The sequence below is a fragment of the Oreochromis aureus genome, linkage group 18 (assembly GCF_013358895.1).
Source record: "Oreochromis aureus strain Israel breed Guangdong linkage group 18, ZZ_aureus, whole genome shotgun sequence".
Taxonomy (NCBI): domain Eukaryota; kingdom Metazoa; phylum Chordata; class Actinopteri; order Cichliformes; family Cichlidae; genus Oreochromis; species Oreochromis aureus.
The window spans coordinates 15,966,785-15,981,698 of record NC_052959.1 but is presented as its reverse complement, the minus strand read 5'-3'; the positions used below and the strand labels follow the sequence as shown (position 1 = coordinate 15,981,698).

The following is a 14,914-nucleotide window of genomic DNA, read 5'->3' as shown; positions in this document are numbered from 1 at the left end:
ATGTTCAGAAGGATTGTGCGCAAATCATATCAACTTTTCGTAACATTTTAGGACCCTTCTCCACAGCGACACCTGCTGGCCTTTTACTATTGTTACATTTTGATAATGCTTTTGTGTTAAATGACACAGAGGTGTTGCACAGTTCTAAACAAGGCTATTTACTAGACCATATTATCAATAACTATGATCGGCACAGCAACAAAAAACAAAACAAACAAACAAAAATCTCTAATTTAGTGCAGTGCACAACAAAACAATTTATAAACTAAATACAGAAATAAAAGAGGTGTCATGGCTGTGCTGTGGCAGGCAGGAAGTGGGTCCAAATACAGGACTCGAACAGGAAAAGGTAAACTTAGAACGGCAGCTTTATTCGCTGGGAAAACTCCTCCATAAAAATAAACTCAGACAAATCAAACCAAAACCCTGAGTAAAAAAACTAAGAACAAAACACTGGGGAAAGTAAAAGCCACAGAACAAAGCTAGAAACCAGAACCATGGCTAGACTTACAGCACATAAAGACATACGACGCAACAAAGGGCAAAGGAAAACACAGGGCTTAAATACACAAGGGAGTAACGAGGGAAAGGGAAACAGAAGGGAAACACAGCCGGGACTAATCAGACATAATGAGACAAGAGGAAGCAAAACTACATACACTGCACACAGGACAGAGACTATCAAAATAAAACAGGAGACAATCACAAAGACAGACTTGACACTGAGACATAGAGACATGACTGACTGGGGAGACAGAGGGAACATGGAGACAAGAGTGACTAGACGTGGAACACGGGAAAGTAACAGAAACCTAACTCGTAGGAACTAAGAATAAACATAAGCAGAAAACATTAAAAAGACCCCAAACCATGAATAACAATAATCAAGGAATATAAGTTAACCAACAAACACAAAACACTGGGTCATAGACCCAGTACCGTGACAAAATGCCACTATGTTTGTTGTGATAACCACACAGGTTTTGTGGAAATGAACGTTGTCTTTGTAGGTATGCTAAACGTAGTCCTTGTGGAAGATGTGTCCTGTGCGGTGGATTGAAGTGTGAATGAATGAGTCAATGATAGAAAATGAAGATCAATAAGAGAAAATCAAGTAAAAAATGTCTAATGTCTTAATTTGTCATATGTACAGATTTTTATTCAATATTATTTCATTTTCTGTTTTTCACTTCTCTCTTAGCAAATTAAGTCACATAACTCAGTTGTTGCAAGTTGATGCAGGAATTTTTTAGTTTTTGCTGAGATAGAAAGTCTTGGATATACCACAAATCCACTTGCCAGTAAACTAGTGGATCATATGCCCTTGGAACAAATGATTAGTGAGGTATCTTTTGACCTCTACAGCAGGATCACCAGTTGCACTGTGGGTAAAATGAGCTTCTCTAACCTGGCTGTCAAAAAACATTCCCACAAACTGTCTCTTGCTGTGGTTTCTGCTAGGGATGATGATGGCTTTTAAGCTTTCTGGGAGTTTGCGGTGTCATCAAGTTTGCTCTACACTCTGTCAGTCAAGCCTAGCAGCAGGTAAGCTACCTGTCAAAACCAGGGTGAAAAAAACCTCACTGAGCTCTGGTGATGTGACGTGAGTTTGGAGCAGTCTTTTGAAACATCCGCACTTTGTGAACTCGACACAGCATCGAAATGTCAGTACTGAGCGACTCCTCACTAGTTGACTTTAGAAGCTGCTGCTGGAGCACTTGTGGGAAAAAACGTCTAATTTTGTTTTTAATTCATTGCATCACTCTAAATTTTAATAGAATAATAGTAATGTTTTATTTTGAGGTATGTTGCTTTTATTGTGATAGTGACAGAGGAAGAAGAGGCAGAAAATAGAGGAGGCAAGTATCTAAAGCAGTAATCTGTTGCATGGGATATATGCACCCTAACTGCTGGTTACCCGTGTTTGTTATATTTGAAATTGTAAAAATTAATAAATGTTCTGTTCTTTTAAAAGAAATGTTTTTCTGTTACAATCATAGGTGTGGGTTTTTTAGTTCAGAGTATATCAATTGTACTATAAAAGCAACAAGACAGATTTTTCTTTGTTTTTTTTTATCTATGTGTTCATGTTTAAAAAAACAACTTTTTAATATGACATAACAGCCACGATAGTTGCCTCTGATTACTCCGCTCCACTCAGGCTTTTGCTGCTATTTAACCAATTAACTGACACCAACTTATTCATTGCAGACGTGCCTTCTTTCTCTCTGTGAGCACTGTGATCAATGAGAAACCAGTCAATACCAATCAGCAGGAAGCAGGAGCCGAACTGGTTTTAAAGGGTTCAAGTGTGGGATGCTAACCGACTGATGTAGATGCAGAGGTTATCCATGTGGGAGTTAAGCTGGTTGCAGATAACAGCTCATTTAACCCACAGGGTCCCACCTGCTGCTCTCGCCGGGGGCCGTGCTCCAGATGGCCTGTGATTTGTTTCACACAGGCCGAAGTAAGAAGCACTAACAGGCCCTGTTTATACTCCCAGTGGGAGTTTGTCTGATGCTCGTGGCGGATTTGTGTGCAACCATGTGGGTGCATGAAAATTTGTTTGCCACCTTATAAAAGTCAGAGGGAATAGAGTTTCTGAGTGTAGTGATTAACATGGAGATGCTACTTTGCTGGTCAAGATCTTTAGTTTTTGACTGATATGAGTCATTTAATTTAGGAGGTACTAATGTATTTGAATTTTATCTTCTATCTTCTGTGTCTAAGTGCTAAGATTCATACTCTGATGAACACAGCAACTCGGGGTTCAGTATTTTGCCCATGGACACTTTGGTGTGCGGACTGGACCCCCCATGCCTGGCTATATTTTGTCAGTTTTTGCAGCACATTGTTTCTTTACACTCATGCTTTGTTTTTTTAGAGGTTTCTAGTGCAGGTGTTCAGCACATGCATGAACAAATACTAAATCTTCATCGTCACTGACCAGATCAGAAGCTTTTAGCAGTGGGGTTCCTCTCGCTGATAACTGAGAGCATCATTGGCACCTCAGCTATGATTCACAGCACTGCTGCTTCCTTATCAAAGGACACTGAAGAATCGTAAAAGCCAAAAGAACAATTCATGTGTCACAATCAAGCACCAGCCTCCAGAGCTGAACAAAGTAGCAAATATGGAATTGGCATAACTTGCAGTTCCTCCAGTTAAGTTGCTGAAAAGGATTCACCTTCCCAGTACATTCACCTGTGGCTGATCCCAACAAAAAAAACAAACAAATACGGGCTCGACCCATTCATGTCACAGAGCGCAGAGTTGGACACACTAGGCTTTTCGGCTAAGCAAGTTAAAAAAAAAAAGTTAAATATAAACATAATGTGATGCTAGTACAAGTTATATTATTCAAGTGTCTCTCCCCCACAGTTAAGGCTGGAGTAGCAGAAACTTACTCTTTATTATCCGCTCCACTCACCGTTGGAAACGGAGTCATGCGTGCCACTTACACCATCAATGAGTGGAGTCAGGTGGAGCCCCCTGTAGTTTAAAATTGGTCAGCCCTCAGAGGAGCCCTCCCCCCGTCTGTCTGTCTGTAAGGCCTCAATCTTTGGAACATTTTCATAAAGCAGAATTATCTGGAAAAAAAAAAATTCCCTGCTAACCAAAACTGAAGTGAAATTGTAGTGTTAAAAAAACAAAACAAAAAAAAGCCCCATAAAACCAGACGGTGTCATCATGGTCACGAGTCGTCTTTTATATAGACTGTGGTCATAGTCGTTGGCTGGAGGTGACATTATCACACTGCTCTTTCTAAAAGGCAAAAATCACAATCTTACAAGAAATATAGACTGAGTAAAACGTGCATGATGTCATTATTGCATGATTGTAGGACATGCTGAGTTTGATGTGAAGTTGTGTCACAAAACCTGAATACGAGGTTTTTAAAAATATTCTTCTTCATTGTACTTTCAAGACTGAACAGAGTTCATCTCGTTTACTAGAAACAGAGATGGAAATGAATTTTCAAAACAATCATACACCCTATATTTTATCAAAATGAAAGCTTTCATTATCTGGAGTTTCTCATTAAGGACAGAAATTGATCATTTACATGAACAGCTCCATTTTCCCCCCCAAATAATAGTTTTCATGACAACTGCCCCCCTACCCCCAGCCACCCCTTGTGTTTTTCTAACATTTAGCATTCCACACAGCACCTATTTTTAATCTATCAACCCGACAGCATTTTTAACCAGTGGCAAAACATTTTCTACTCTGTTTATATCCACACAGCAGCTGTTACTGCTCGCCATCCAATGGGCCAATTCCTCTGAGAATTTTGCAGCGGTGCTTAAATGCAGTGCCCTGAATATGATACATAGCTGCATCATGTTTCAATGATTTCCAGCAGGTTAGAGGTTAAAAATAGAGGGAGATGGACATCTGACAGCACGGTTCTCTGCGCGTCAGACTGAACCTATACAGCTGCTCTGCTTTCCCTCTGCACCTCCTGTTCATGTGAGCAGAAAGACAGAGTCTGGAGGAGTCGTGATGCCCATCTCAATGAGAGGAGGAGGAGTTGAGTGGGACACAAAGGGAGGTGGTGTACAGAGCAGTGGAGGAGAGATGTTGCAAGTTGTAGCATAGAGAAATCTACAGGGACCGTTATCAAAATAAAGTGGAAGCAGAAGAGGAAGCAAGAAGCCTACCAGCAAGTCTTGAGTCTCATCTTAATGAGACATGGTAGGAAAAAAGCAAATCGTATATCAATACTTTGCATCTGATGATGCTAGTCAAGCACATTTCCTGACATGCAGTTTTTCACAACTGAAAGTAAATCTGCTGTGTTATATATTGCATTGAACATTTGAGTATAGATTTTCCAAGCATCTAGTTGTAATGCAATCTTGCTGCCTTGTCAGCAAGAATCAGGAAAACAGGGTGGCACCTTCATCATGTTACTGGCTTGACTTTGCAAAATATCTACCTCAGCAAAAGTTAGTCACCTTCAAGAGGTGATTTGAGACAAAACCCAGTTGTTCAGCATGAGCTTTTAACAAGCTTTTTATTAAAAGTGACAGCCAGAAACGGCATGCCAGTGGAAGGTCATCCTTTCAGTTTAGCGTTCAGTGCTGCTGTGGTCTTCTCAGTCAGGATCACTTCACCACTTGAGACTAGAGCCCTCTGGCTCTGGGAAACTCTCCTTGCTGCAGATACTGCTCTTCCTGCAAGGCAGACATTTTTTTCTTTAAGTGCTGAAAAGGAAAATCTCACAGAAGTGCATAAGTGAATAAGTGAATATGTAAAGCTAAAAATTCTAGATGCCATTTCAGCTCCTCCGGGGGGAAGCCTTTCTACCTTTGAGTGATTTAAGCATGAAAATGCCAATTTCAGTGCGTTCTGCCTTCTTCAAGTGTAAAAGCTCTGGAAAGTTTAGCTAAACTTGCATAAAGCTGAAGATTTCTGGAGTTCTGTAATCTTAAAGTGGTCAGAATGCCAGGCGCTTTAAGATACTCACGCTGCCGATGACAGTACTGCTCACAAGAGTCCATGCTGGTTGGATAGCACACAGCTGTGGTGCAGTGGATGAACACCTTTTTGGAAGAAGAAAAAAAAAAAAAAAAAAAGTACATTGGTCAAGAAAACAGTTTCTGTGAAGGGACCCTATTTAAGTAAGCTCTGCTGTACCCTGTCTTTCTGTGGATAGAAGTCGTTTGGATCCACAAATGTGAACATCTTTATGACAAAACGTTTGTGGTGGGTCGGGTACTGAAGCCCAGAGGAGCCGTCCACATGAATCACTGTGGTCAGGTATTTGTCATCATGGTAGGGACACCTGCAGCAAAGAAGAATCCCACCTTAGCACAAAATACAATTAAGTGTACAAAGTCGCATTAGATTGCTTTTATATACCCGTTAAACAGAAGGTCCCACTGTGGCAGGCTCTCAGGATTTGTGTTGGACGTGGCCCAGCAGTGCTCCAGGTTCAGGATGATGTTTGGGTCAGACCTTGCCAAGATGCGCACCTCAACATAGACGGGTTCCCGTAACACTTTGGTGACTGGGTAGTCTGACGGGGCATAGAAGGAGCTGTACGCTGCCACTTCTGCAAGCAGAGTAATAGTTTTAGTGCAAACAAGTTCATTTCTGTACCGCTTCATAGGGGTCATGCCACTCACCCTCCACACATCCTTTTGTGCGGCACTGTCCACTTCCCAGTCTGAGCTCCACTCTGAGAGGTCCTGCAGCAGCAACCGGTACAGGAGGAGGAACAGGGTTCACCTCCAAGACGAGAGCCTCTGTGGCTGTGCCAGAGTACCGACACTGGAACAGTAGCCTGTCGGCAGAGCACAACTTTGCGGTATTTAAGCAGTCAAAGGCCCACTTCAGTGTCAGTCACTTTAAGAATTAAATGATAGAATGAATGGAAATCAAGTACAGGTTAATTGCTTTGTAGTGTGGCACGATATTAGTGCAATAGGATCAATAGGTTCTCTCTTTCAAGTCCAACGTGTACCCACTGAACTGCTTAAGCTTTTTGGAAAAGATACCTTAAACATGCACTATCAGAAGTGTCTGAACCTTTTAGGGTTGACCGTCATTTTATTTATAGCACATTTAAACAAAAGCTGACTGGCAGTGCTTTAGAGACAGCACATTTACGCCACAGCTGCCAAAGGAGAAAAAAAAAGGTTTACAATACATGAAGCTAAAGGGGGTTTTACATCAAGTTAAATCAAAAATAAATAATCAGTGCTTTTGTGTTGTCATTGTGTTCAGAATTTGCCAATTAATGACTCAATTCACAATTCCCATTTGACAGACTCACTCAAAATGGCTGTCCCTGGTGATTGAGCCTTTTAGGCCAACTCCTACTTCATATGAAGACGACATGTGGTTTTCATAAACCACAAAACCATCCTCCTCCTGTGGGAAGAGGAAAAAAGACCAGTTTTATGATTCAAGATCTCCCATTTTTCATTAAGGTGCCCATCATCAGTTTTGGTATATTTTGAGGTTTTGGACTATGTTAAAGTGATGAATCAGATCAGATTGTATTTTCATATCAAAGATGATCTAGATAACCCTCCACCTACCGTAACTGTGGTGCCACATGCTGTCACAGGGAACTGAAAGATGGCGAAGGCAGAGGTGCCGTCAACAGGGGTACAGAAGACATCGTCAGTCTCCAGCAGGCCGATTGAGTCCAGTTCTATGGGTGGCAGGGTGGCATCTCTAGCCACAACCACCACAAACTGGCCATCCCTGGTACACTGCACAGTCACTGGGAGACAAGACAATAGATGGGTGAAGGTCTGCTCCGTTTCACACGACCACCAACATGAAAAGAAACCTCACCAAAGCACAAATACCTGTTTTCCCATAGTAGCACCGTAGCCCATCAAAGCAGCAGTTCATTTTTTCACATTGTTCAGGGGTCAGATCTGGAGTCCCACACCGGATCTTCTGAGCCTCCTCTACCAGGCATTTATCAAGAGGAGCTGCAGTTGGAGGGACATTTGGCTGTTGTTGAGACCACTGAAAAGAATGAGAAGTTTGGGGTTTCTGCAGAGGAATCATCCAGGAATGCTGCGCAGTAACACAACAAACACAAACAACCACAACAACACTGAACAGCAGCTTGAAAGGCTTCATTATGGTGTTAATAACTAACTACACACTGGCCAAATCTACAACAACCACATCTATGGCTGGGATGCAGTCTTTATACGTGATTGATTGTGTGTAGTTTGCTATGAACACCGCCTCTCATTGTTAGTAGTCAATTGTGTGCCAGCCCTGCAGAGTTAATCAGCTGGGAGCTGACAGGTGGAGCTTATTGTCTGCTCATCTGTCTGAAAAGAAGTCATTACACGACTGCTGAGTCAAAGCTGAGTGATTTTTTTTATTTATTTCTAAAGGAGAAATAAAGAGGAAAGCTGTGAATGGAGTTTCTATTTGCAGTCAGTGAATTTTCCAACACCTGGGTCTGTTTACTCAGAGCTTGAACCTTAGCGTGTTTACAGAAGCTGAATGTATTATTGTGACCCAATACAGTATTAATTCTTAAAGTGCAAAACATGCTGTATCACACTGACATTTCCTACACTGGCTTCCTCTGTTACTACCAGTGTAAAAACTCTTTTTTCTTTTCTTTTCATCTATTCAGATGTATGGGCGGTACACCCAGGAGCTGGGTGTGTTTGCCAAGGAGGAGGCGGCGCGCCTACGTGATGGAGGGGTGCGGGACAGCGGTGGAATGAGGAGGAACGCCAGCGTTCGTAGTCGTGCTGATCTTCTGGAATATGAGAAGGACCCCTGTGCAAAGTGCCAGTGTAAGTGACGATCACTCTTCTAACCCCTAACCCACATTTTAATTCATAAACCACATACAGACAAATTTGATTTTTGGTGGGCCAGGCCAGTGAAACAGTTTCTACAAAATGTTTCAGTTTTTCCATTTTCACCTATTCAGTTTATCTAAATGTATCACTAGTTCACAACCGTCACCTCAAGTCACTTTAGATTGTAAGTCAAAGACACAGTTGTAGAGTACTGTGCATAAGTCTTGAGGCAGTCCTCATTTCTTTGTATTTTGTTGGGAAAATGGGAAAAAGGTGCAGCAATTTATTAAAATTTGCAAACGCGCCTGGAAATACAGTATATAAGGCACAAACAAAGTTTGTACACTTCTAACAAGCTTGAAAGTCAATATTTGGTATGACCATCTTTATTCTTCAACATAGCCTGAACTCTCTTAGGCAAGCTTTCTTGTAATTTCTTCAAGTAGCCTTCAGGAATAGTTCTCCAGGCTTCTCGAAGGACATTCAAAGCTCTTCTTTGGATGTTGGCTGCCTTTTGTTCCCTTCTTTGTCACAATGATCCCACACTGCTGCCTAAAGATACAATGGTTCTTTTGAAGTTGTCTGCTACGTGTAGATACAACACTTGTTCATCCCTTGAGTTTGGTGCCTTTTTATCCTTGAATGATTCATAGGTCAGTGTTGAGTGGCTTAACAAAACAAAACAAAAATTTCCTCTGAAAATGGTCAGCCACAAGGACTGGAGTGAACAAAACCGCCAATGTCAATATAAGAAGTTTGAAAGACCTTCAGAAAGCCTGGAGAACTATTTAAAAAATGCAAATCATAGAAACATATCGGCATGGTGTAGTGTGGGTAATGTATTGAAAACTGACAATGATTTAGACTTTAGAGTTTGGACAAACACGGTCATCTCATGATCTGCTACAACAATACTTTGTGGTTAAGAATAAAATTCTCTCCTGCTGGACTCTGAATGTTTGATATCCCTCTTCAGACTCAGGCTACTAGGAGAAACTGTGCAGGTAGTGCCTGAAGGTCAGACCAATGATTAACTAAAGTGAATCGTGTGTGTGCGCACCCCTAAAACTGTGATTTCAGCTCTCCACTGAGCATTAAGGTCGTGTGAAAGTGACGACTTCTTGAAGTGTGGCACAGCAGCTGCAAGAGATGGAGAAAAAGGTACTATAGTTTCCTGATAGTATTCCCGATGGTGTCAGACTTTTACATCCAATAAAAGTTGCTCAGTTTAAGAGTCCCATCATGGCAGTGATCAGGACAAAAAGGCAGAACTGAGGCTGATAAACGTCTTAAAGAGTAATACCCCCACATAACCAACAAGAAAATCATTTGCATTAAAAAACTAGACTTTCCTTACAGAATAGATCATTTACATGTCACAGTAAGATTTTCTAAATAGCTCATTTTAAGTGTTTTTCTGCTCACACCATACTACCTGCATGCGACTTGCATGTTTTATAAACGAGGCCCAAAGAGAAGAATTAAATGTGTCTGATCTGAGCAACGACCTCCAGACACCAAGGACTGTCTCAATGTCAAAGACAGGGACAGCGTCCTCTGCTGGCAACCAGTGGCCCAGATTGTGTTCGTCAGTGTGTGAGTGTATCTGATTGCTTCACTTTGTGTTTACGCTTGTTTGTGGTAGCAAAACGCTGATCTGAGCCGTCAGATTATTTTATGTCTAGTCTTCCCAGATGACTGCAGATAAAGGAGTGGCACCAGCAGAGAGCTCCACTTGAGACCGATGTACTCTACAGTAATGGAGTGTTTTGTGTATTTCTGTGTGAATGCGTACATCTTCCAAATGTAGTTTGAATGACTGTGATACTGTTTTTCAGAAAGTCACACTGTATTTGTCATTTATCAAAGCTATCAGCTCTACAAATGAAATCATCGTATCTTAATCAATCCAGGCGAAACCTTACGGATAAATACGTATCTTAAAGCTGGAGTGTCTGTTGAGCGAGGAAATATTTTAGTGTCTCCTTCGAGTCGAGTCGACCTTCTTTCCAGAGCCTTGTACTACAAAGTGAGTTTAACACAGCCAGGGTATCTTTTTGTTATCTGAATTCACTTACCCTAACACAGGCATTCAGGATAGGCAGCAACACAAAGGTAACGATCTCACTGAGCTAACCCTGGGTTTCCCTGCACATTCACGTGAAAGAGGTGGTGTTGGCAGCATCTGACCATTCACAAGAATGGCTGTGCTTTCAAATGAAGAACTTGAACTATACTATGGGGAAAAATATGACGAGGTTAAACACAGCAACACAGCTCCTGCAGACAAATCAGCAGTGTGAGTTTGCGTGAGAGGAAAAGCACTTTAGAGTAATATCGTATTAAGAGTGTCTGCTTTAAGTGCTTTGGTCAGTAAGGCTGGAAAAGAGCTGCTATATTAATAAAGTGTAGCCTATTTATAGCCAGGAAAGAAAGCCAGTAAAAATGCATAGTGTGTGAGTTAACAGACCTATCAATAACACGGCTCTGTCGTTAAGATAAGGGAGATTGGGAGACTCTGATAGATTATGAGTATTTGATTACATTAATGTTTAAAAGACAGTTTTAGTTTTTATTCTTTTAGCAGCAGCCTCAGTGGTGTTTAACAGCCTGACAGTAAAGAACAAATATAAAAACAGAACTCAAACTTAGGCTAAGTTTACGTGCAAGTTTGAGATGAGGTCAGCCAAACATGTTAATGTTATGATGTCAATATACCCGGTAAGAAGTGATCCACAACTCATAGTATTAAGAATCCAGGGTTAACGTTAAAGTTGCCTGGATAAAAGAAAATCATGCCTCGTAGTACAGAGCTCTGCTGGTGCATTTTGGTTGGTAAAACAAGGAAACTGATTTATTCTATTTATTATTTTATTTATTTTTTAATTTTTGTAATTTCTGATTTTATGGAAAAAAATACTTTCTCCAGCACTTTATACTATAGTAAAGATAATTAAAGATCCTATAATAATAATAATTCTTAAGGTGTGCTTTGCTGCATTTGCATTTATTGCCAACACCATCAGCAGCTGCAGCTGTAGGAGCAGTTTAATAAAACTGTCTGTGCCCACTCTCTATAGTTTGTGTCAAGATTGTTTTTTTCTGCTTAGACTCCAAACTTGGTAAAGTGTGAACATGCAAACAAGGGCCACATTTTTAAATTCAGTTTGACTTTCACTCATATTTGTTTAATATATCATTTTCAGGTAGTATCACAGTTCAAGGCCTCCTTCCTTATAGTCATGTGGAAAAAGGCTTTAAGAAAATAAAGTAAAGTAAACAGCCTCAGATGAACAACAGCACGATATATTACACCATGTCATTGTTTATTTAACAACAATGAAGGAAAAATGCAGCAGCCATGTGTGGAAAATTAAGTACGCCCTTACTACGTCCATAGGAACTGAGGAGGGTAAGTGGCAGCCACAGCCACAACCTATTTGTCAAAGCAGAAGTTTTGACACTTTGCAGATCTGCAGCTTTCACATGTGTATCTAACACATCACACATCATAGAGAGATGGCATGGCCTTTGGAAGTATTGAGAAATGGCTCTCTTAAGTGTTCCTTTGAGCGGCTCAAAGATTACGGCTATTAAAATCTGTTTTTCAGACCTTTTTCTGGAGCATAGAGATTCCTCCCAATTCTCTGAATCTTTTCATGATACTGGCACTGTGGTGAAGTGGTCTTAGCTCACAACAAGAACTATCCTGTGTGGACTGCATGTTCTCCTTGTGTCTGCATGGTTTTACTACTGGTGCTCTAGTTTCATCCCACCACCCAAAACATAGATGATGGGCTAATTGGTGATTCTAAACTGGCCATAGATGTGAGGTGGATAGAGGTCTGACTGAATGCATGGTTAAATGTGATCATACTGTCAGCCACTGTCAGTCCACTGTGTACAGAAGATGAAACTGAAGTTCTCCTTATCAGTATAGCTAACTGTTTAGAGTGGCCAGACCCTCCTTATCTTTACCCTTGAAATAAGTAACAATAAGGACTTAATAAGGCAACATGATTGATTATTCCCAGTTTTTGTTGCTTAATCTTTTGAGATTTTCCCCCAAACAGAAGCTTTAGCATCACATACTTTTTCTGTCTTTTGAGTCTTTATTTTATTATTAGTCTTAATTTTTTGTTTCTTTGCTTTATTGATGTCTTTTTTTCCTCCATTTTGCAATTTCTGCACTTTTTTGGAAACTGGATTATAAATACTTAAAAGTTCCACTTGCAGTTTACCTGATTGTTTTTCAGAGGGGACACAGATTTATTGAACTCTATTAGGAACTGAAAAAAAAGTTATGTAAGACAAATAACTGAAAATAAAGTGTTAAAATAAATAATCACTCTCAGGGATGGCTCTCAACAAGGCAATAGGAGGGAAAGGCAGTGTTTGTTTTTACTCGTGCTTGCGTAAGTGAGCCAGCGTGGCTGCTTTCCAGTATCCATCTCTGCCTCTTTGCCCTTGTGACTAGTGATCTGATTAAAGAGCGATAGATTGCACTATAGGTGAAAGCTGCGCTATATCAGCACAGCGTTGCTTGCTGGCTGTAACGGAAGCCATTTAAAACAATCAGTCAGATCAGCAGCCAGCCAGAGTGATTTGTGTGTTCACTGTCTGCCGTGTGCGCTCATAGATCAAGAGGTGTTTGTATTTTTAGACTCATCTTTGGAGAGGCGCTCAGGCTGGCCGGGCACCGCTGCTTTCATTCTTAGGTAATGTGTACTGAGAGAGCCTTCAGATGTGGTGGAAGTGGGAGTTTTAGTGCTTTCCTCTCATGCATCTGTGTGGGAACATCATATCTGTGGGTGATGGACTAGTGTGTGCCTTGGTTCGTATCAGTAGCTGGAGGTTTTTGAACAAGGCAACCTACACATGCAACTAAAGGCTGTGCTGCTGGTTGTGATGGTGAGCTACAAAACATGTACTCCCCTCACTGTGATTATTTTTGCCTCACAGAGTGAAATTTTGGTGCATTTTTGTAGCAGGTATTAATCAGATCTGGGACTGCAGGTTATTCCAAGGTTCAGCCTCAGTGAATAATATCACAGCTAGTGTTTCACTGTACATTCGAGGACTGTAAATCTTTGAAAAGGGCTGTAGGTGAAAGATCTCCTGCATTTTCGACATTATTAATGATTAGGGTGATGCAATGCAGGACTCGCAGAGGTGGAGAAAGTGTCTGGCGTTGGGTGTGATTTTTAGTGCGGGATCAGGAGAAGACATCTGTGAACGCCACTGAGCCTGCGGATGTGAGTCTGAGCCAAGATGCACATGGAAGTATGTGGTGGTGCAGGTGCCAGACTGTGTGTGTGTGTGTGTGTGTGTGTGTGTGTGTGTGTGTTGTACTTGTATAGCTGCCTTTATGAGGACCCCTACAAATTTTAAGACCATCAGAGTGGGGACATTTTCGCTGGTCTCAAGTCAAATAAGGGACACTTCATCCTCCAGTTTAAACAGATGCATTTTTCCCTGTTGCCTGTAGTGCTGTTTATCCATCTAGATTGCTGTTATGTGAGTTTCCCAGTTTTGCTTCAGTATAATGGAGCTAAACAGGACCTGCCAAAAGAACCCTAAAAAGAGGGTAACCCAGCAAAGCAATATAGATGATTAAATGAAACTACACGTGCCCTTTTAAGATTAGGTTTCATATTAAAAATATTTTTAGATTATGCACTTTGTTGTGATAGTTAAGGTCAGGTTAAGAGGCTAGGGAATGCATTACGTCAGTGAATGTCCTCTTAAAGATTACCAGTTTGTTTGTGAGAAAGAGATTAAAGGGAATACATACAGAGAAGCTCTGAGAATTTCCCCTATTTCTTTTATAAAAGAGTTTCAACTGAACTGTCAAGTAAAATGACACAATCTAGAAAACCATGTCATCTCATATGTTTATCTGCTAAATATTTTCCAGAGGCATGTTTTCTTTATAACTCTGTGTGATGTGTCAGATTGCATGTTTATCCCATGTTCATGTGTAGGTTCTATGCTGGCTGTTTGCCATCCAGCAGGTGGCCTAGCAGCTGGACAGCCTGTCCCGTCACCCACACAGTTGTGCCTCATTTCCCTCAGGAGACGCTGCATCCCATTGTGACCCGCTTCCCGGCCTAGAAAGACTGCTGCAAAGTCCTTTCATTTATCATTTTCCTTGTTATGGTTTTTGAATAGCAGCATGCCATTCAAACAAGATTTAACACTAACAGTTCTTTTTTTGAGCCATATCAAAACATTATACAAGCAGCATAACCACAAGATATCTTGATGTGAAATAATAAACATTATCACGTTACATGGTGGAGGCAGAGTAATGTGACTCATTGTGAACTCAGTGAACTCACTGTCATGTTCAAGAAAGCAGTTTGAGATCATCATCAGAAAGCCATCAGAAAATGGGTACACTCTGGTCATAATCAGAATACTTTATTAATCCCAGAGGAAATGATGTGGTCACAGTTGCTCCAACACAGTTAGAAAAGTAACTAATTATACTAAATTAAATAATTCAATAAACTACAAGTTACAAAATACGGCAAAAAAGCTCTAAGAAATATAAATAGCTGTGATTATAAATATCCCAGTATATTACACAAAAAATATATAAAGTTGACGTT

The 14,914-nt window shown here is 40.7% G+C and overlaps 2 protein-coding genes across 2 annotated transcripts in view; one reads left to right on the top strand and one right to left on the bottom strand.

The window, feature by feature from the left end:
* The window catches only part of clcn2a (chloride channel, voltage-sensitive 2a), a 54,339-nt gene that overhangs the window by 9,382 nt on the left and 30,043 nt on the right, over window positions 1-14,914 (top strand). Inside the window, exon 2 of the mRNA XM_039602598.1 lies at window positions 8,126-8,291. Coding sequence (XP_039458532.1) covers window positions 8,126-8,291 — 166 coding nt within the window. The remainder of the gene's footprint in view (window positions 1-8,125; window positions 8,292-14,914) is intronic.
* LOC116316961 (zona pellucida sperm-binding protein 4-like) lies at window positions 4,995-7,698 on the bottom strand. The gene is made up of 8 exons (XM_031735607.2): window positions 7,329-7,698; window positions 7,053-7,240; window positions 6,785-6,882; window positions 6,135-6,292; window positions 5,869-6,061; window positions 5,644-5,791; window positions 5,474-5,549; window positions 4,995-5,180 (listed from the first exon to the last, which is right to left on the bottom strand). The coding sequence occupies exons 1-8, from the start codon at window positions 7,609-7,611 to the stop codon at window positions 5,062-5,064; spliced, it is 1,263 nt and encodes a 420-aa protein (XP_031591467.2). The 5' UTR covers window positions 7,612-7,698; the 3' UTR covers window positions 4,995-5,061.